General features: G+C 35.8%; 2 protein-coding genes and 1 non-coding gene across 10 annotated transcripts in view; 2 read left to right on the top strand and 1 right to left on the bottom strand.

Annotated features, from left to right (window-relative positions):
* sgsm1a (small G protein signaling modulator 1a) overlaps positions 1-15,475 on the top strand; it is a 47,901-nt gene extending 32,426 nt beyond the window's left edge. For 2 of the 8 annotated variants that reach the window (XM_048188596.1, XM_048188597.1), the window contains 16 exons: positions 100-263; positions 1,207-1,336; positions 1,565-1,729; positions 2,229-2,355; positions 2,896-2,960; positions 3,074-3,219; positions 3,901-4,029; positions 4,499-4,681; positions 4,847-4,918; positions 5,049-6,539; positions 6,776-6,900; positions 7,957-8,039; positions 8,155-8,264; positions 8,365-8,461; positions 13,186-13,353; positions 14,382-15,475. In XM_048188596.1, the coding sequence (XP_048044553.1) occupies positions 100-263; positions 1,207-1,336; positions 1,565-1,729; positions 2,229-2,355; positions 2,896-2,960; positions 3,074-3,219; positions 3,901-4,029; positions 4,499-4,681; positions 4,847-4,918; positions 5,049-6,539; positions 6,776-6,900; positions 7,957-8,039; positions 8,155-8,264; positions 8,365-8,461; positions 13,186-13,353; positions 14,382-14,470 (3,344 nt within the window). In that variant the 3' untranslated portion in view covers positions 14,471-15,475. The remainder of the gene's footprint in view (positions 1-99; positions 264-1,206; positions 1,337-1,564; positions 1,730-2,228; positions 2,356-2,895; positions 2,961-3,073; positions 3,220-3,900; positions 4,030-4,498; positions 4,682-4,846; positions 4,919-5,048; positions 6,540-6,775; positions 6,901-7,956; positions 8,040-8,154; positions 8,265-8,364; positions 8,462-13,185; positions 13,354-14,381) is intronic. The other 6 variants (XM_048188602.1, XM_048188599.1, XM_048188600.1 and 3 more) reach the window with 6 other exon arrangements.
* Positions 15,476-19,245: 3,770 nt separating this feature from the next.
* Positions 19,246-19,318, bottom strand: trnak-uuu. Its single transcript has one exon. It is a non-coding gene; the product is annotated as a tRNA-Lys (tRNA).
* A 31-nt stretch (positions 19,319-19,349) lies between these two features.
* Positions 19,350-22,133, top strand: gatc (glutamyl-tRNA amidotransferase subunit C). Its single transcript, XM_048188594.1, has 5 exons — positions 19,350-19,697; positions 19,847-19,897; positions 21,215-21,384; positions 21,672-21,775; positions 22,015-22,133. Exons 1-5 carry the CDS (start codon positions 19,527-19,529, stop codon positions 22,074-22,076), a joined length of 558 nt encoding a protein of 185 aa, XP_048044551.1. The 5' UTR covers positions 19,350-19,526; the 3' UTR covers positions 22,077-22,133.
* The last annotated feature ends 422 nt before the right edge of the window (positions 22,134-22,555 follow it).

Genomic DNA, 22,555 nt, shown 5'->3' with positions numbered 1-22,555 from the left:
ACATCATGTATTAAACCTAGTAATATGTGATGGCAAGAACCTTGTGCATCACATTATTTTATAATAATAATTCTGTTGTTATGTATTTTTTGTCTGCAGTAGACTGTGGGGGAACAGTGGTTCTGGTTAGTCAGGATGGGATTCAAAGGCCTCCGATTCGTTTTCCCCGCGGTGGTCACCTTCTTCAGTTCCTCTCCTGTCTTGAAAATGGTCTTCTGCCTCATGGCCAATTAGACCCACCCCTTTGGTCCCAGAGAGGAAAGGTTTGAAATTGAGCTGTACAACATTTAATGTTACTATAGACCAGGGGTGTCTAATCCTACTCCTGAAGGGACACACTCCTACACAGTTTAGCTCCAGCAAACCTTCCTGGACGTTTCTAGTGATCTTAACTAAAGGCCTTGATTAGCTGATTCAGGTGTTTAACTAGGGCTAGAGCTGGATAGTGGCCCTCCAAGAGCAGGATTGGACACCTTCCTCAAATATACACAACATACATTATTGGCGCTTTTCCACTGCATGGGACGGCTCGGTACGGAACGGTACGGTACGGTTCGCTTAAATGGTATCACCTCATTGGAGGTTCTAAGCAAGCCGAACCAATACTAAATGTGACGTGTAAACACCGCAGATGAATTGTCACTACCAGCGTCATTGAATTTGAAACATGAGACACCAAACCTGATTTAAATAGTAACAGCCAGCACAGTATCATTTGTTCACGGAACAGCTTGCTTTAAACGACCGTCGCACACAACTTGAAAAAAGAAATGGCTGTATCGTGGTCAGTAGATGAGGTGCAGACTCGTTGGTAGCCGAGGAGCGGATTCACGGCAGTAGAGGCGGTGCAACTATACGATCGGTCTATAATCCCACCCACCCATATTTCACAATATTTCAGATTTTACTGTATTTTTGATCAGATAAATGTAACCTTAGTCAGCATAAGAGACTTCACAGTTTGAGCTACAGATTAATTCTTGCCTTATTATTTAGTTCAATTACACTCTCTCGCTGTGCTGTAATTTGCATGTCTTGATTGATTAATCTGTCAATTACAGTTTATTTTGTGTGTTACAAATAAATTATGAACGGGGGGAAATAATTGGCCATTTCATGCGCCTAATTACGTTCTAGACTGTACTTTGCTTATCTGTTGCAGTCATTGTATCCTGAACTGATGCTTCACTTTTCTTTTTTTTTCAGGGTAAAGTATTTCCTAAGCTAAAAAAGAGATGTCCACAGGGATCCTCAGACTCTGTCTCAGACAAAGAAGAGGAAGAAGCAACCGATTATGTCTTCCGCATTATTTTCCCAAACAGCCATTCAGATTTCGGTAAGAGACTGAATAATAGTATCAGACAAGCTCTTGAGCCATTAAATGTTTCCCCATTATGGTACAGCTATTAGGGATGTCAGCTTTTAGGAAGGGATAATAGAAAAAAGAGCCCTCTTGTATCCATCAAGGTATTTTTGTCATTTCCATTTTTTTTTTGTCCATTTATGTGTACCATCCATCATAAACATTCTTTTGGTTTTACTGAGCTGTTTTGACTCATTACAGTGACTGTTACCCACACCTCCCATCTCTCCCTGGGTACTGTCCTCCTGGCCCGATCTCTCTCCCTGAATTCGAGGAGGCTATGGCCTCATAAACGCCAGACCCTGGTGATGCCAATGCGCCACTGCAGTTGCCCGGGAGGGCCCCCGTCCTCCCCTGAGCCCAGCTGTAATTCTCCCTGTCACATCTCATTTATGTGTTCATGTATCTGTCTGATGCGCCAACTTGCTGGTTTATGCTTGCTTTTATGGCCTCTACGTCTGCAAGCAATCACATAGTTGCCAATGTGAGTTTTCTGTTTTGTTCAGGAGTCGTCCTCCTGTGAAATTTAGTGACCCTTGGTTAATTGTAGGCTAATGGTTGTGTTTTCAGGGAGCCTTGAAATATATGTGTACTATTTAATGATTATATGTATTTGTAATCATAAAAGTGGCTCTTAAATCTGACCCGGAATATGATCCTGTTAATTTTGAGTGTCACAGCAGCCATTATTATTTTATTAAATTCTTGCAGACTGGTATTATTGCATTTTCTTTTTTTTTTTTCTTTTTTTTTCAGGTTGGGTGTAATTGTGGGTTCTTGTCGCTCTGCTTGTGGCTACTTAAGCTCCATTATGTAACCAGATGTTCAATGCATAATCAGATTTCTGTGTGTGTTTGTGTGGTAGTGGCACCGGAATTGATAGATCAGGGAGCAAACATGTGGCACCCAACACCAAGGAAATCATCTTGCTCTTCCTGCTCACAGAGTAGCTTCTCTGATGGAGCACCGCCCAATGGATGCAACCATGAAAGGTACAATGACAGAATATAATATTGTCCAAGTTATAGAAGTAAATAGAAAAAAAGAAGTGACTAATTTTATCAGAATTAGCCTACAGATAAACAAGAATAGTGGTCAAAGGCACTCAAAATAGAATTAAATAAAATATAATATATAAAAATAATAATAATTATTAATAATTATTATTATTATTATTATTATTAATGTTAGCTTGAGAAATGTATTCTTCTTCTGAGACTAAAATTTCTGACTCTAACTCCTAGAGATTTAAAGCTACATCCACCACCAAATTTAAAATTTAAATCCTACTTTGAGTGCCTTGGACTGCAATTTGAGCATTCAATTGAACTTCCCTTACCCAATAAGCACCAATAGGTATTTTTATATCCAAGTATCACTTATTGTTTATATGTGAAACCTATAGATATTCTGTACTAAAGTGTAAATGTATAACTTTATAACCTTTATAACTTTATAAACAAATCAAATAATAAATGTAAATAATTAATGTTAAAAATATATTTAAGGAAATACCATTATCTCATCCGCAGGGCCCCTCTAAAGTTGCTATGTGACAATATGAAGAACCAAATCATCTCCCGGGCTTTCTACGGATGTTCGTATTCATTTCATAGTCTCACAACACCATCTTTTTTCATCAAAGGTGACCTTTACATACTCAAATGTCTCTCTTATTCATTCAACCACACACATATTTTGCTCTCTCAGGGCTTGCGTACTGCCGTCACCTGTCCACAGTCCGCACTCACCTGTCTGGCCTTGTTAATCACACTATTGTGGAACCAGATGTGCCTGGTGATGCGTATGGTGGCCTCACGACAGAAGTGTGGCAGAAGTTTCTTCAAGACTGCAACGTAAGTGCACACATACACAACTCTGCCTGAAGTCAAAAGCAGCCACATTTAAATTAGCGTCTTTGCTAGACACTCATTAATATTCATTAGTCCCTAATCACAGTTCTCTCATTCTCATCACATAAACAATATGTTTGGATGACTAATGCTGAGAGCCTAAGTGCCACAGTGGTGGCACTAAAGAGTGAAAATCAATGTAAAATCCATACAGAAGTACCCTTATGCCTGTGATTGTTAGTGTGCTTATACTGGCAGACTATTTTATGCTCTAAACAGGCAAACCAATGTATATTGGATATTGATTTGACTGGTTAACATAGTTAAATAATGGTCGCACCTTAGATTAGGGTCCAGTTCTCACTATTAACTAACCATTAACTACGACTTGTGCAGTAAACTCCTAATTACTGCTTATTAATAATTACTAAGGTAGTTATTATGTTACTATGGGTAGGATTAAGGGTTGTAGAATATGGTCATGCAGAATAAGGCCTTAAAATGTGCTTTATAAGTACTAATAAACAGCCAATATCCTAGTAATATGCATGTTAACAAGCAACTAGTTAATAGTGAGAATTGGACCCTAAACTAAAATGTACTTAAATTAAAATACCATTTTTTTTTTTTTCTTGGAAGTCAGTTCACCTGCTTTGGAGTAAGTGTGTGCCTGTTCTCTTGCAGGCCTATGAAGAAAATGAGTTATTGCGGCTAGTTTATTTCGGTGGAGTTGAGCCTTCTTTGCGCAAAGAGGTCTGGCCCTTCCTGCTGGGTCATTACCAATTTGGGATGTCTGAGGCTGAAAGAAAAGAGGTTGGTGTCTTTTTTTTTTTTGGTTAAAACTGTCCTTCCAAACAGTTCATCCAAAAATGGAATTTCTGTCATTAAGTACTCACCCTTATGTCGTTCCATACCCGTAAAACCTTCGATCATCTTCGGAACACAAATTAAGATATTTTTAATGAAATCCGAGAGGTATCTGAACCACGTATAGGTAGTCTGGGAACTTTTTTAGCAGCAAAAAATTTAGCTAATGTGACTGCAACTTTATTCTTTGTTTTCTGTAAGATTTCCAGTGAATGCCCTTGAATATGGCAAACCTGGCATCCCCCCCCAGTTGCTTTTCCTGAGCTCTGACAAAAGTGACAAGCATTTAATTTTTTTAGTCAGCTTTTATCCAAACCAGGGTGCATTGGATTTCAGATGGTTTGTGAATCAAAGCGCTTGTTCCATTGTTGTCGAGGGGCTTTTGTTTTAAGATCTGAAACTCTGAACTCCGCAGGTGGATGAGCAGATGCGAGCGTGCTACGAACAGACCATGAGCGAATGGCTGGGGTGTGAGGCCATTGTTAGACAGAGAGAGAAAGAACAGCACGCAGTGGCATTAGCCAAGTGTTCATCTGGGACAAGTATGGACAGCACCACGCTGAGAATTATGCACCGTGACTCCACCATCAGCAATGAGGTGAGTGCAGATCCACAAAGCAGAAGACTTTATGGGACCTACATGCATCTTTGGCAGGCATTGAAGACTTTTTTTTTTTTTTTTTTTTTTAAGAGTCCACACTGAAAAGTTTGCTTTTGATTTTATGCAGTATTTACTTAAGGATGCATTGTGTTTGTCATTCAGTCCTCACAGAGCTGTAGTTCAGGCAGACAAAGAGATTCCAGGCTGCAGAGTGACTCCAGCAGCAGCACTCAGGTAAACCTCAAACTAATGTTGCTGCCAGTACATGAATAATTTTAAAAGTTGACATTGTCCTTAAAAACCATGAGTACAAATGTTGCCCCCCTTGACTGATCTTCCTCACCCTCACATTCTTTCCTGGTAGTTCTTCACTTCCCAAAACCCCTTCCCCTGGAGTAGCCTACTTCCCTTTGGTTTGTTTTCCCAGGTGTTTGAATCCGTTGAAGAGGTCGACCAGATTGAGTCTGAGCTCAAGGGGGACGACAAACATGTTTCCAAAATCTCAAACGGAACACCCCAAATTGGCACCAGTTCTCCAGACTCTGGTCAACCCTCTTCCAGAAACTTCTCTGTTACTTCTGGGCAGTCAGACTCCTTGAGTACAGAGGACAGTGGGATACATGAGCCAAACCTCAAAGCCCAACCACAGCTAGTAGTATCAAAGGAAAGTGTTGCAAATTCATCTGAAGAGGAAGGAAAGCTGACTGAGGAAGGTGAGACCGAAAAGATGAAGAAACAGGGTGTGAGAGAAGATAATAAAATTGAGGTTGACAAAGTGTCTTTGGATGCAGTGGTGACAATATCAGAGGGAAGCAAAAAGGCCACGGAGATCTCTGATGATAGGGCAGAGGTTGAACCAGAGGGGTTAAAAACAGCTTTTGAGACCCCTGGAGCAGCTTACAGCTACGTGACCAAAATGGAAGTGGGTGAATCTCCAGAGAAAACCTTGACAACAGAAAACGAAGCGCTGACACGGCGAACTGAGCCAGATATTCCCAAAGCAACAGAGGTCGTGGAATCGACTCCTCCAGAGCCAAAGATGAATGAGAATCAGGTAAGGGTGGGCGTTGAAAGGTCCCAAGTGGGAAATAAAGATGTTAGAGCAGTCAGAAAGGAACCTTTTGTAACAAAAGATCATAAGGTATCAGATGCACTTGAGCAGAAGGTTGTAGCTGACATGCTAGTGTCTGTTTCAAAGGATGGTGATGCAGAGAAGGAAACGGCGAAAACCAATGAAACAAGCAAAGATAAAGACTCCGAGGCATGGATGGAGGACGCCAGCAATGTAAGTGGCACACAAAGAGTGTTAAGAACAGATAATGGGAAAGAAAAGAAGACTCTGAAGACCAATGACTTACCCAATGAAGCTGGAACAACAGGAAAGAGGAAAGCAGGTTCTGATCTCCCAACAGCCATTGGTGCAGAGCAAACAGAAGGGAAGGTTGTCACAAAGAAGACCACGCATAAAGAAATGCAGAGGAATGCTCCAGTAGTTGAAGAGATGGTGGTTCCATTGGTGCACGAAGCTTTTAGCACAAGAAAGATGAGCGAGGCCCAAGATGAAACGGAGTCAGACGAGTCTCCCTCTGCCATTGAAATGGAAGAGATTCCTATAGCTAAAGTGTCATTGGTTTGGGAAAGCAAGAGTTCACCCAAAAGAAAGACAAGTGAGCAGACATCTGTAACTGTTTTGGAGCTCAGGCTGGAGGAAGCTCATGGAAAGCCCAGCTCTGAAGGAAAGGACTCTGAGGAGCCAGAGATGGAGAGTCTCTGCCCACAGCTTGATTCACTGGCTGTGAACACTGAGAAGAATGAAGCTGCCTCTCCAGTGTCCTCTATAGGGACCACATATTCTGTAAGCACATGTTTCAGAGATGTATTTTGATTAGTGCTGTCAATCGATTAAAAAATTAACTAATTAATCACACTTTTTTTTTTTCTGTAATTAATCACGATATAGCCGAATTATGACAGAAAAAACTGATGCTGCGTTATTTGTGTTATATATCTTGATATGAATATAGTTTTTATCTCTTATAAGATGAATTCAAATACTCATGATCTAAATCTTTTTGCCTTTTGTAATTGCAGCAAGAGCTTTTGGACATGTATACTCTAAATCTGCATCGCATAGATAAAGATGTTCAGCGCTGTGACCGAAATTACTGGTATTTCACACCTGCTAACTTGGAGAAACTGCGCAACATCATGTGCAGGTAACAAAATCTTTCCTTCATTGGCCTTCACTGCTTGTGAATGATGCCTCAAATCATGTGCCTTGTTGAGGAGAAGTCTGCTATTACTTTTCTAAGAACGAATGCACAATATATTGGTACAGTGTTTTTTATTTTATTTTATTTTTTTTTAAGTTTATCAACTGAACTACTGTTCAAACGGTTGGGGTCTGTAATAGTTTTTTATGTTTTTGAAAGAAGTCTCTTCTTGCTCACCAACTATTTGATTAAAAATACAGTAATATTGTGAAATATTACAATTTAAAATGACTATTTCTAAACATTTTAATGTATTTTAAGATGTCATTTATAGACTGTTTCTATGTGCAGTGTGAATGCTCAAACCTGTTAACATGGGCACTGATACCTGATATGATATTTACTGTTATGTTTAATCAATTTAATGTGTTCTTATTGAATAAAAGTATTTATTTTTCAAAAACAAAAAATCATACTGACCCCAATCTTGAAGGGTAGCGTATTAGCCGATATTAGATATTTAATTGTACATGCTAATTTCCACTATTTTTAAATATTAGATCACCTTAGCCATCACCTAATGCTTAATCTTTAATAACATTAATCAATTAATAAATAAATAAATAAATGCAATTATTAGCCATTCTCTAAATGAATATCCATTTTTGTACTATTATAATGTGATGCCTAAATTAACTTGTAGTTCACACCTTTGAGATAAAATAGGACCTATTGTATATCGTTCATTGTATTGGCCAGATTTTTAATGAAATGTTTAATATTCTTTATTTTGTTATTAGATTCTGATTTTCACCTGGCAGATGGTAAAACATACAGAAAAACACAGACAGACTTACATTAAGTCATATCTAGGGCCAGAATATTATAGACGCTTAAAGTTGGGCTGTTTGACTTTGGCCATTAAGCAACCACTCAGAAGACCCTAGAAACCATCTAGAAACACCCTAGCAACCACCAAAAAGACCTCAGCAACTGCATGGCAACTACATCTGGTGTTGTGATGTAGCTCAAATATCCTTGTATTGACACTTTCTACAGTTACATCTGGCAGCACCTTGAAATCGGATATGTCCAGGGCATGTGTGACCTGCTCGCTCCCTTGCTAGTTATTCTAGATGATGGTGAGTCTGTCTTCATCATCTATGTGTTTTTGAGTTCATGCCACTGTTTAAAAAAGACCAAATGATTACAAGTATGTTTAGTTTTTCTCATATCTGTTTTCTTTGAATCTTTCAGAGGCCATGGCTTTCAGTTGTTTCACTGAACTAATGAAAAGGATGAATCAAAATTTTCCTCATGGAGGTGCGATGGACACCCACTTTGCCAACATGAGATCTCTGATCCAGGTCAAATGTCTGCTATAGACACATTTGTTAGAAAACATGCCATTAAATGTAAAATGTGGATGTGAATTTTTTTGCTATTTTCCTCTTTGTGTGTAAATAGATTTTAGACGCAGAGCTGTTTGAGCTAATGCATCAGAATGGAGATTACACCCACTTCTACTTCTGCTATCGCTGGTTTCTTCTTGACTTTAAAAGAGGTAATGATGTCCTTCACATAGAGAGTTGTTGTTGTTGTTGTTGTTGTTTTTTTTTTTGAAAACTAGCATACAATAAATACAAAATTGTAACTTAATCTATTCTATTCTCATCTGCAATGAGATGAAGCCATATTTTGCTTAAAGTTTTAAAATGAACCTCCTAATTAGCAATTGCAATGCAATCTTGTTGATTGTGACTCAGTAATTTAAAACATATTATTACATTAATATTAGGCTAAGTACAAGGCTCTACTCACATTACCATGTGCTTTATCTGAGAAACATTAAATTTTATTAAAGGCCAATTATATTAAAAACTAGAATAATGAGATTCTACGGAGCCCCTAAAGGGACCTTTGCAAAAATAAAAAATGAAGGAGTTTCGCGTGCTTTCGTGTGCGCACGAGAAATGTATTGCGTGCGCACGAGATACTTTCGCGTGCGCATGAGAAACTTATGTCGTGCGCACTCGTTACAATTTCCGGTTTGTGTATACTATAACCTACTTCATTTGTGCGTCACTGCCTATGAAGAATGCCAGAGTATGGACAAAGTGGTTTAATAAAGGGCCGTTTGATCTTGTGAAATATGAAATTTTAGTACGCCTACATTTTACAGTTCCAGTACTTTTACATGGGAAAATATAAATATGGCCTACTGCCCTAACGAAATACAAAGTTTCATCATTTTTACTGTACCAATGTTTTTTCATGAACCATTAAACGTGGCATTATGACAACACTGAGCCCATTTCCCAGCGCGATTCTTGGATGCCACAAATGGACATAAGTCCTTGAAAAGTGACGCACTTCCCTAACGAAAGCCACATTTTGAGCACTTTTTACTGTATCAGCCTTATTTATTTATTTTTTTAACTTGGCAAAAAGAACAATGCACACAACTATTCATATCCCGGCCATCACAGAGAATGCTTTAAAGCAGACAGACATAAGACCGTGATATAAACTGCCCTACGAAAGCCACATTTCAGCAAATAGATCGTTATTAATTTATGCACATCCATACTCGCATTTTCTGCATAATTTGAGCAAATAGATCGTTATTAATTCATACTCGCATTTTCTTTATAATTTTGAGCAAATAGATCTTTATTAATTCATCCATACTCGCATTTTCTTTATAATTTTGAGCAAATAGATCTTTATTAGTTTATGCATATCCATACTCGCATTTTCTGCATATTTTTGAGCAAATAGATCGTTAATAATTCATGCTCGTCCATACCATCTTCTTCTTTATAATTTTGAGCAAATAGATCTTTATTTAGCCTATTCATGCATACTCGCATTTTCTGCATAATTTTGAGCAAATATATTTTTATTAATGTATGCATATCCATTGTAGCATCATACGTCATGACTTAACAAGCGGATAGTATACACAAACCGGAAATTGTAACACGTGCGCACGACATAAGTTTCTCGTGAGCACGCGAAAGTATCTCGTGAGCACGCGAAACTCCGTCATTTTTTTTATTTTTGCAAAGGTCCCTTTAGGGGCTCCGTAAGATTCTGCCCATTCTGCCTTTCAAACCAATTCAGAAATGACAGCTCCCCCTGCTGTCCACGGAGATTAAGTTATACTGAAACATGAACAATAGGCCTATTAAATACTCAAGGGTGTAACTTTGGTTTGAAAAGTGGGGGGGACACACATCCTCTAGGCGGGTCCGGGGGCATGCCCCCCCGGAAGAAAATTGTGTACATTTTAAAGATAAATTCATTAATCTGGTGAACTTTGAGAGTTCAAAATAAAGAGCTCCAACCCATGTTCAGTATCCAAATTGAACAAAGAAAAAGTCTGTGCATTGAGGTGTACCTGAATCCACTGTTAAAAATAAATCATCCACCCGCCAAACGCCCGATGATATTCTCTGATTTAGATATCTGAACCTGATCATCCCATTACAGTTGTTCACATGCCCCCCTGTAGGAAAGCTTTGTACATTTTAAATTTAAATGCATAAATCTGGTGCATTCTGAGAGCAAAATTAAGTGACTAGATCAATGAAGAAATTTGTTCTCTTGTAAACAATTTTGTGCTCTAATAGTATCTATTTATTGGTGATGGTACAGCACATTGGTCACATACACAACATATAGTAGGCTAAATGATAGTTCATAAGTGGTCAAACATGTAGAGTACACATTTAAACCATTAAAAATATGTAGCAAAAGAGGTTACCTTTGTTGAATTAATTTATTAGCAGGGGCCTGTATCCATACATCTGTATTTGTGCAATTAGTGGTCACTCATTGACAATCCAGAAAACAACAAATGAATAAAAATATGTAGCGCCTCTCTAGCGTGCTTGACTATAATGAGAGGTGGCTATCCTGAGTTCTTTAACTATCTATCAAATAAGTGTGTTTCACTAATAAACTTATCAATGTTTAACTTGTATGGGTGAGTGTAATTTAAAACATAATAAATTAAATACTTTTCCCCTTTAAATCACTATTTAAGCACTAATATTTACCTTTTAACAGGGAATGAATTGTCTGGGAATTACTTCTATCCTATAAACACTTTTACATTTAAAACAAATGTTACTCTTTTTCTTAATTAACGTAAAATATCAAAAGAGTCAGTAACCACAATAGTTTTATATAAAAAATATACCAGATTTACTTAGAAAAGGAAGGTCAGAAGTTAAATATGTCTGTCAAACTCACTTTTCAGATCACAAATGCATTCAAATTCACATTTAACACAAAAGGGCCCAAGAAAATAAAATAGCCGGCAAAACCCTAGCTTAATGTGAAATACCCTTCAAATGTTCAAATGATGCAGGCCTGAATGTAGCTCGGGTACGTTGTAGCCTTAAACCAAATGGCTGCTTCACCACACAGGCCAAACAAAAAATGGTACCTTTACTCAATGTAACCTCACGCGCACAGGATCAAAGGCGTCAGCAGCAGAAGTCGGGATGAGAGGATTTGCGCCGAAAAGAAGACGGTTGAAGAGAAGATTCCCATGGTTGACGATCTCCATCAAAGTCCACCACTCGATAACACTATCCGGCTCCGTCAGGGTCTTTGATCATCGTCGGTCTCACGTTTCCACACAGGCTTAACTAATCGAGGTCGCTGGCCGCTAGCTTGTTAGCCAAGTCAATGCAAAACTCTAGTCACTAAATCAGCGGCTAAATTAAACTTATGTCTGTCTAACTGTTATGAGTTTACCACTCACACAGACAGAATTATCACCATTAAAGTTTTGTATAAGAGTCCTTGTTGAACACTTTTCTTATCTGGTGCATTACATTAACAGCAACCGTATTTTTCTCTCCGCGAACCACCAGCGTTCGTCTCTCACTTCCTTGTACTTTGACCCCGACTGTGATTGGCTCATACACAAAACTTTCAGAAATAAAATAATTCACAAAACATTTGTGTAACTCTTTCTTCCTATTCTTACAGGCATCTTTAAAGCATTTTCACATATATTATTACCCAACAAATATTTAACATTTTAAATGCTATATACAGTAAACCATGAACATTACTCAAAAGACATTGAGCAAAATCATAACTTCTTTGCTGGTCAATGAATTATAACCCTTTTTTTAACCTTAAATTCTATTTATTAAACTATGAAATTATTTATTCAAACTTGTATATCTTATACTAAAGAATATATTTCAACCGGGTTACAAATATATAATCATAAGCTGAACAATAAATAAATAAATAAACTAGGTAAGTATATAATTCAGCAGCAAACTTTGCACAGTAATTTTATAAAATCCAAATGTTAACAAAAAGTTTAAAATTACTATTTGTATTCTTATAAAATGAAGAAAAAAAAATAGATTAGATTTATATTTATAGCTATGTATAGAATTATATGTATTTATTTTAATGTAAGATTAAAAGACATTTATTTTTAAATGTATTGTGCAGCTTTTTAATGGGGCAACAAGATATGATAGATACGACAGAAAAAAATATGCTATTAATAATCTTTCAGTGTGCAAAACCATAATAATATGAAACGCTTCAAAACAGCAGTAAAAACCGCTTGAAACAATATCGAGTCAGAGCGCGCAGTTTCGCTGAGCATTATAAATGTTTGGCACAAAGAGAATCCCTGTGTACATCTGCATCTAACAGTCATGACATCGTTTAGAAACAGCATTAAACTCCAGCAAGATCAAGTTAGTTTATGCCAATCCACAGCCCTTTATCTACATATCAAGTATTATAATCTGAATAGTTTTACCATGATGACTGTCTTTACTGAACGCGACGCTGTTTGAGTGCTGAACAGAGAATGATTGACAGCTGCAGCGGAGGGAAGAAGAGTTTCCGTGAACTTAAAATTAACGATGTACATATTCTTCTGTCCCTCACATGAAGCTATGGAATGGCTTCAGATGACTTTGAATATAGTGCACGAAAACTTTACTCCCACTTTTGCCGTATAAAATACCTGCTCATTAGAACCTTCACTGAGCTATTTTTAGAGTGTGCACGCAACGTTCTTGGACGCGAACGCGCGCATCGACACAGACAGGCTCTCTGTGTTCTGCTCCTCCATGACGGCGTTCGGTTAAAAAAATCATAAATTAATTTGAAAGTGGGGGGGACACAAACGGGATTTTGAAAAGTGGGGGGGACATGTCCCCCCTGTCCCCAGTGGAAATTACGCCCTTGTAAATACTACAGATACTGCCTAACATATGGCTTTCAAATCCTCAGAGTTGGTGTATGATGATGTGTTTGCTGTTTGGGAGGTCATCTGGGCTGCTAAGTGTGTCTCCTCCAGCCATTTTGTGCTCTTCATTGCTCTTGCATTGGTGGAAATCTACAGAGACATCATCCTAGAGAACAATATGGACTTCACAGACATCATCAAGTTTTTCAATGGTAAATATTTATTCATTATATACCCTGGTACAGTAATCTCTCAATGTCAAGAACCTCTTTTTATGAGGACCATTTAAAATGTTACCAGTTTAAAAAAAAAAAAAATAAAAAAAAAATAATATTTTATATATATATATATATATATATATATATATATATATATATATATATATATATATATATATATATATATATATATATATATATTTTTTTTTTTTTTAATATATATTTACTTTTTAAACATTAAAATAAAATAAATATCTATTTATTTCTCCATTTAAAAAGTCATTTATTTACATACTTATTTAGTGTTATTTTTAGCTACTCTTGGATGTACCCACATTTGTAATCGATATATGGAGAAATTGCTTTATAGTTATTTGTTTGATCATTGTAGCTACTCATAATGTAATAACTGCACATAATGTAAAAACTGGACAAAATGTAGTATTACATTATTATTGTAATAAAATGTTCATAATGTAATAATTTTCTCAAAATATAATAAAATCTTGAGCTCATAATGTAGTAACAATTTTACATTATGAGAAATATATTACATTTTAAACTCAACAAACATTGTCATAATTGTAATAAAACATAAACAAAGATATTCCCTTACAGTACATTTTTAAAAATCTAAATTCAGTCTTAAACTAACTGAAATGCAACAGATTTAAATATTCATGCAATTATTTAAAATTTGTTATATTTTAAAAGATGTTACAATTTATGACAATATGACATTTATAATTTATATAAATGAATTTATAATGTAATAAATTTGTCAATGTAAAAAATTATTACATTATGTGCTCAAGATTTTATTACGGTTTGTGAAAATTATTACATTATTAACATTTTATTAAAATAATAATGTAATATGTATTGCATTATGTGCAGTTATTACATTGAGTTGCTACAATCTTTTTAGAACATCTATATTATTATTCAGTGGAATAGGCAGGTAATTTGAATAATTGCACAGTCATATCCCTTAATGTTGTCTTTTTTTCTTTTTTTTTCAGAAATGGCTGAGCATCACAATATCAAACAGATTCTGACTCAGGCTCGAGACCTGGTGTGCAAAGTGCAGACACTTATAGAGAACAAGTAATTCTGAAACCTCTCACATCTCTTGTTACTCGTGTTCACAATGTATCCCATCAGCCCTTGCTACTAGACAACAGGGAATATTTGGCCAAAGCTTAATGAGCTTCAAGTGTATAGGTAGCATAACATTTCTGATGCCAAACATCTTGATCTACCTGAAATCAGTCAGTGTGCAATTTTTTTTTAATGGAGTCATCTGGCTCTTAAATCAGGTTTTACTAAACATCATAAGTAGATGCTGCTAATGAGTGGTCATTCACTGTATGACATGGAATTTTGTCCTGTTTACAATGCAGACAGGATTACCAAGCACTGGTGACTTGTAAACTCTATTCCACAACCTAGTGTGCTGCCTTGCTGTCTACTGCCTGCATAAACTGAAACTGAATCTTATAAATGACTGATTTGTTTACAACTTGATTTCAGTAGAATTTGGTGTTGTATGTTGCTAAACTAACACATGGCACACATAAATTCTGGGTAAAATAGTCCATTTTAATCAGATTTAACTTTTTATTGATACTTTTGAGTGAAAATAAGCACTTATAAATATTATTCTCACATTTTCCACCAGTTTTTTAGTTTTTTACTGTATCGTGTTGCAATGCATTCTGGGATTGCCTTCTCCATGCATGTGATGCTGCCTTAGAATTTGACCAAAAGAACGTATCGTAGAAGGCAGCATAATGTTGCAGAGATGTGCCTATGATGCCTTAAAATGCTGCCTATGTAGGCAGCTCACTAGGTTTTGAAACAGAGCAACAGAAGTTCAGGTCAGGTGCATTTTACTTCTAAGAGGCGGTCACACTAGATGTCGCGATCCATTCACCTTAATTTTTGTGCATATGAAAGTGACAGAGCAGATGCACACCCAAAATATGGGTTCTCATTTTTTTTTTTTTTTGAAAGAAGACTCTTATGCTCACCAAAGCTGCATTTATTTGATCAAAAATACAGTAGAAACCGTAATATTTTCTATATATATTGTAAAATGTAATTTATTCCTGTGATGGCAAAGCTAAATTTTCAGCATCATTACTCCAGTCTTTATTGTCACATGATCCTTCAGAAATCATTGTAATATGCTGATTTGGCTTAATATTTCTTTTTTTCAGGATTCTTTGAGTAGAACGTTCAAAATAACAGCATTTATTTGAAATAGAAATCGTTTGTAATGTTATAAATGTCTTTGCTGTCACGTTTGATCAATTTAATGTATCCTTGCTGAATAAAAGTATTAATTTCTTTTAAAAACATCTTACCTGCCACAAAATTTCAATGATAATGTACATTCATAGAAATTCCATCTTGTGCTGAAATGAAATAGATAAGCTGCTTTGTTTTTATTGCTGTGGAAAACTGTAATAGATATTTATAGAGTAGATATATATTTAAATTTGATTTATTATTTATTAAAAACAGAAGCCCTAGAGCATTATGTATACAGATATTTGTCGTGGCATCTGAAATATTTCTGGTATTTTTGCATGCTTAAAATTCAGTGTGACCGCCCTCTTAAAGGGATAGTTCACCAAAAAAATGATTTAATCCCATGTTGTTTCAAACCTGTATGAGATTTTCTTCTGTTGAACACAAAAGAAGATATTTCAAAGAATTCTGGTAACCAGACAGCTGACGGCACCCATTGACTTCCATAGTATTTTTTTTCTGGCTATGGAAGTCAATGGGTGCCGTCAGCTGTCTGGTTACCAGCATTCTTGGAAATATCTTATTTTGTGGTTAAGTAAATGATGACGTTTTCATTTTTGGGTGAATTATGCCTTTAATGCTCCTGTAGACCTGAACACTTCATTAGTATTCTGTATTCTGATGTGCCACTTTTAATAGGCTATCCAGATTTTCCTGTGTACAACTGTAGCAGTAGGGGGCGCTGTGCTTTCAGTCAGCTGACCTTTCGCATGTGTTTCTGTAACCTGCTTATTTCCAAGTCAGTGTCTTTACTGTGAGTTGTTTCACTAATCAGATCAGGTTATTGTATCACAAGGTATATTGTTGGACAATACCAAGGAATGCCTCTAGGTATTAGATTTAGTACAGAAAAAAAACATGTCCGTTAATAGATAGTGTATTCATTCACTTTGTGTTATAGAATTGATTAATGATTTGTGTTTTTCATCCAGTTTATGTAATGTTTGAGTCAGTACTGTGTTTCAGTGCATTGGTGTCAGTCACCTTATGAAAATATGACATTAGGATTTGTTTTTCAGATTTGATGTTTGTGCCATGAAAGCCCATTTCCGTCACCGAAGAGAAAAAAAAATCATGCTTTGGTAAATCATACTGATCACATACTAACGTTTTGATGAAATTGACTTCATACTCAATTATTGACTTTTCATCTCATAAATATGACTGTCATAATTTTGACTTTTTATGTCAGAATTATAATTTACAAAGCATGATATATTTTTTTTCTTTTTTATGTGGCAGAAATGTGCTTTCATAGTGTGTGTGTGTGTGTGTGTGTGTGTGTGTGTGTCTGTGTGTGTGTGTGTCTGTGTGTGTGTGTGTCTGTGTGTGTGCATGTGTGTACCAGGACAACTCACAATCACTACCGCAAGGCCTTGTCTGCTTGACGTATTCTTGCTGTTTGTGGACTGTACAGACAAATACATGCTATATTTATTATATAGAGAGAATCTATATTATTAACTTTGGTGTCATTGGCCACATGGTTTTCAGAATGGACACTAATATCCACACAAAGAAATTAATATCATCAGTGCTCTTATTTATTTAATTTTTTTTTTCCATTATGGAATTGATTGTTGTATAAAATGTACATTGTTGCTTCATCCTCCAAACACACACTGTGTTATAGCTCTTATATCTCAGTACCTTATAAAATCTTGTAATCACAATGAAGTATTGATCCTGTGATCAAACCAGGACAGCTACGGGTCTGAAAGCTGTGGTAAATCAGGTATATCCACAATGAGGTGCAACCAGAATGTGTATCAAATCACAAGTATATTTTTTCCACATATCTGATCTGTAACATAAAGTTAAAAATGACTATTTAGGCAAGAAACAAATCAGAATCAAAAGTGTATTCCAGACAACTATGAACACTATGAATTAGCATCTACATAATTTTTTATTTGATATGAGCAGGTGTTAATCATTATCCTGCATTGCATCTTGCTGATTCCTTCATGTGCAAAATATATTCTAAAAGGAGTAAAAAGTAATATAATATATAATTTGATGTTATACATTTATTTAAATCTGAATGTATGCATTTTGTTTTTTTATGTGAATGTTCCTGCTACACTGTGGTCAATTACTACAAAAAGTGTTACATTCTAAATATATATTAAATGGTAAATGTACTTGTTTAAAAAACAAAATAAAATGGAATTGTTCTTATTTTTCCAACAAATCTAATCATATGGATCTTCTGTATGGAATGATTGTGTGTGTGTGTGTGTGTGTGTGTGTGTGTGTGTGTGTGTGTGTGTGTGTGTGTGTGTGTGTGTGTGTGTGTGTGTGTGTGTATTTTTTTTATTAAAATTATTAGAATTTATTTTAATATATATAAATATATATTTGTTACAATCTTTGTTTTTTTTTAAAGAACATCAATGTTCAAATATAGAAATATTAGAAACTATGCACACATTAATAGTGTGTGCATGTATTATATATAAACATGGAAAATGATAAAAAGAACCACCCACTTAACAATAATATCAAATAGATAAATAATAATAGTAGTAAACACACAAAGGTAGAAACATTGAGTATATATATAATATAAGCAATAAGGTAGGCTACTCGAGGCTGTGCTGTATCATGAATAAGTCTGAAGGGCGTTGTTAGGCACGATGTGAAGCAGAGTGCCAGCAACCTCTTCAGTTGTTGTGACTTATTCATGAAACAGCACTAGCCTCCAGTACCTTATTGATTTTATAAAACAGTTACCACACAATACAAATATTAAAGCCAAAAATATGTAGCAATGAATTTTCATGAATTAAACTTTAACCAAAAGGTGTCCTTCCACCAGAAAAAAGTCCCTGACTGTGAACAGTAACAGAAGTTACATTGTTACGCCATTAGATGGCGGCAAAGACTGTCTTTATGAGTGTGTCAGTCAGTAGTGAAGACTTTTACATTGAAAAGACTGAATTGTTGTGAACACGGAACAAGACGCAACTGATAAATGTTTTGACTAGTGCTGTCAGTCACGGGAAAACCCCTTAACTGTTAAAAGGACAAAATTACGCGGACATTTAAACAGATTTTTAAAATGAAGATAGGACTGACATGAAGGAAAATGCTAAATCTGAATGCAGGTAATAAATTCGCTCACTCGATACTCTTCTACATAATACAGTAAGCTTCAATGAACAATATCAATTGAGAACAAACAGTTTATTATCAGGTGTATCCCGCCCAAAGAGCCCGCCTCCTCGGCGACTGCAAGCGTGATTGGTCGAGGAACTCTGACAAAGATGAAGCCCGAGAATGCCATTCGCTCAGTAAAGATGGAGTAGCTCGCGCTGATTGGCCATCGCAATTTATTTTAATATATAAAAATATATATTTATGATGTTAAATTGTTTTTTTTAATAAACAAATTTATAATTAGGTTGAGTATGGTTGACCATTGGCTGCTTAACAACTTGTGTGCATCCCCACATCACATTCTCGAATATATAATACAATATATTAGTCGTTCATTATAGACAATATCTTCTCCCTTGCATTGTTTGTATGTTCTTACTTTTCAAAATGGCAAATGAAAAATTTGTTCGCCCGAACAGGGACTTGAACCCTGGACCCTCAGATTAAAAGTCTGATGCTCTACCGACTGAGCTATCCGGGCTCTTACGGTGTCCCAAACACACCTCCTCTGAAAAGATACGTCATGAACTTTAAAAACTGCACCTTACCGGAAATGTAGAATTTTTTTTTTTTTTTGTGGTAGGACGTCTGTAGTTAGGAGTACACAGGAATACAAACATCCATATAATCGCATTTTAACTGACTTAACGCTCACAACAACGTGACCGTTTTAGGAACGTGATTTTAACATGTTCTGTAAATGTGCAGCACGAGCTTCTAGGGCGCTGCGGCGGCCTGCGCATCCTCGGTGTGGAGTATTGAAGCTGTCCGCTCTAAGCGCCACTGTATCGCCCAGCAGAACGTCCTGGTCCCGATGGATATTAAAACGGGAATCAAGTAACTCTGCCTGGGATTCCAAGGTAAAACGCGATTCATTTGCAGACCGTTGTGTTGGGATGACTAAATGTTTAAGATATAAATTAACCCACTGATACGTGAACAGATATTTGCTTTTAAACATATTATCCAATACGTATATAAATATTCCGCACCCTATTCTACTCTTCAGGTTCCTCAGGTACCCTCATGGGAGCCCATAAATGAAAATCAACTTCCACCGGTAATGCCTTTTTTTGCACACACGTTTTATGCTGCAACTTATGTTTTATTCTCCACACATACAGTAGGCTAGCGGACAGTGGGTTAAGATGTGCATCCCTCAAATTTTTGCAACGTGACCAAATATTTCACCTAGTTGACAAAACTAAGCACCACTGGCGCATGATAACAGAAGCCCTCATGAAGATATATCTAGCTTTACTTTGACGTATTCTGTGCATTGTTTCTTGAACTTCACAGTAGAGGGCAGCAGAATAACACAATCTGGGGTGCGTTTCCCGAAAGCATCGTTGGTGAACCATGGTCGTAAGTCCCATTGAACTCTATTGGTAACGACGGAACTTGCGACCATAGTTCGCTTTGGGAAACGCACCTCTGAGCAGCACTCAACGACATCACATTTAAATTTATGTGAAAAACTTTTGCTTGAACGGCGATGATTGTTGTTATTGTTCTTATATCTCAGTACCCTGTAACATGTTGTATTCTCAATGAAGTATTAATTCTATGATCCTATGAATCTTATTAATCAAACCAGTACATCTACGGGTCTGAAACCTGTGGTTGATCAGGTACATTACAATATTTCAGTAATTTCACTTATCTGATCTTTAACATACGGCTAAGTTATTAAGGCAAGTTAAAATCAAAAGTGTATTCCAGAGTACCTCGACAGCATTTAATTTCCGTACTTTATCTGATCTAGTATGAGCACGTGTTAATCATTTCTCTGTATTACATCTTTTTGTTTTCTTCACGTGCAAAATACAGCAGTCAACATTTTAAGTGGATCAAAACCTTTCATCAAAGTTGTCCTAAAACCAAAATTCAATACCCGCTCTTGTCTTAGGACAACTTTGATGAACTTTTTGATCCACTTCAAATGTTGACTACTATATATTCTAAAAGGAGTCCAAATTATTTTTTAATCTGTAGCTGTGTTGTTATACATTTATTTTTAAATCTGAATGTATGCATTTTTTTTATGCAAATGCTTTTGCTACAATTACTACAAAAATGTTAAATTCTATTGATATATTAAATGGTAAATGTACTTGGCCAAAATAGGCTGAACATAATTATGCTAATGTAGTAAGAATATTATTTCTTTATTATAAAAGCATTTACAGAGTGATGCAATTTTTACTTTTTGAGTAATACAAATAATTCTTCTTTGTATTTAAAGGATTTATATATATATATATATATATATATATATATATATATATATTATTTATTTATTTATTTTTTTATTGAGAGTTGATTTTATTTTCCTAAAATAAGTAACAATATAACCATGTTTAACTTTTCTTTGCAGGCAACAAGAGTCTCACCAGACTTAGTGGACAAATTGGAGAGATTAGCCCTTGTTGACTTCGGCAGCAAAGAAGGGGTGGACTGTCTGGAGAAAGCAATTCGATTTGCTGATCAGCTTCATGTCATCAATACTGATGGTGTAGATCCAATGGATTCAGTTCTAGAGGACAGGTATTCAATGAAGCTCAGATCAACTCATAAAAGTTACACAACTGACAGTTTACTAGTTGTTCTCGATACGACTTCTGGTCAGTTTTGACGACTGAAATAACACAAGCCCTATATTGTTGGTGTTTTCTTTGGTTGTCTGATAATATATTTTAATATGTCAGTGCAAAATGATGGTTACAGCCCTGATCTCCCCAACCACTCCAAGTATGTTTGCTCATTGTACAGTGTCAACATATCACCATTTTATAGAAGGTAAACTTTTATTTTGAACTTCATGTTGTGCACAGAGACCTGTATTTGAGAGCTGATACTGTAACAGAGGGTGAATGTGCAGAGGAGTTGCTCCAGCTGGCCAAAAACACAGTTGAGGAGTATTTTGTTGCACCTCCAGGTAAAAAAAAAAGCTATTCTGACATTTTGTATTTAATGAATTTACCAGAGATGGAAGAAATGGGGCTTTTAGAAACTTAAGCCTGAGCTTTGATTCACTGTTTCAGTTTCTGTTTGTCCATCTGAGTAGAACAAAGGTGTCGTCGAGAAAAAAAAAAAAATGTGCAAAGCAATAAAGTTAACCAACCAATTGAATCTGTGTACTACTCATGAATAATCAATCTTTCTTTTTTAATGTAGGTAACATCCCTCTACCAAAGAGAGAAGAGAGATCTGCTATGCTTAAACACACTGAGTTCTGACTGAAATGTAACACTGGCTCTGAATTTGTTATAATAAATATTTATTTTATATATCAATTGTGCTGTGTCTAGAGTGTGGTAATGTTCCAAACTTTTTAACACTGCCTTTAGAGATAGAAAAAAACAACAACAAACAAATAGAAATTATTTAAATAAAGTAAGGAACCAACAAGAAGGGCATATTACAGGATAATCATAATTTGATTAACGAAGCAAATGTGAATGCAATAAAACTATAAGACAGAAGAGAATAATCAGAAAACATTTGAAGAATAAGACTAAGAACATATCTGCTGAGAATGTTGGATTTGTTTTGCTTTATGTGCCTTTACATCACGTGATCGTGGGAAATTCCGTGATGTTGAATACGTTTATTGTTTGTCTAATATAGTCTATATAAATGACATTGGGAATTATTGGCGTAAATATATATGATTTGATGTTACTGAACAGGAATGTGCTGTTGATTAATCAGATAG

This window comes from Megalobrama amblycephala, linkage group LG4 (assembly GCF_018812025.1).
Source record: "Megalobrama amblycephala isolate DHTTF-2021 linkage group LG4, ASM1881202v1, whole genome shotgun sequence".
Taxonomy (NCBI): Eukaryota; Metazoa; Chordata; class Actinopteri; order Cypriniformes; family Xenocyprididae; genus Megalobrama; species Megalobrama amblycephala.
The sequence above is the reverse complement of the archived record's forward strand: the minus strand, read 5'-3'. Positions and strand labels throughout refer to the sequence as shown.

What these genes read in the sequence shown, in the direction of transcription:
- gatc (XM_048188594.1), top strand. Translation starts at nt 19,527, where the DNA reads ATGTTCTGTAAATGTGCAGCACGAGCTTCTAGGGCGCTGCGGCGGCCT. An exon ending in GATTCAGTTCTAGAGGACAG is followed by an intron (nt 21,385 to 21,671) that starts GTATTCAATGAA and finishes TGTTGTGCACAG; the next exon opens with AGACCTGTATTTGAGAGCTG. An exon ending in GTATTTTGTTGCACCTCCAG is followed by an intron (nt 21,776 to 22,014) that starts GTAAAAAAAAAA and finishes TTTTTAATGTAG; the next exon opens with GTAACATCCCTCTACCAAAG.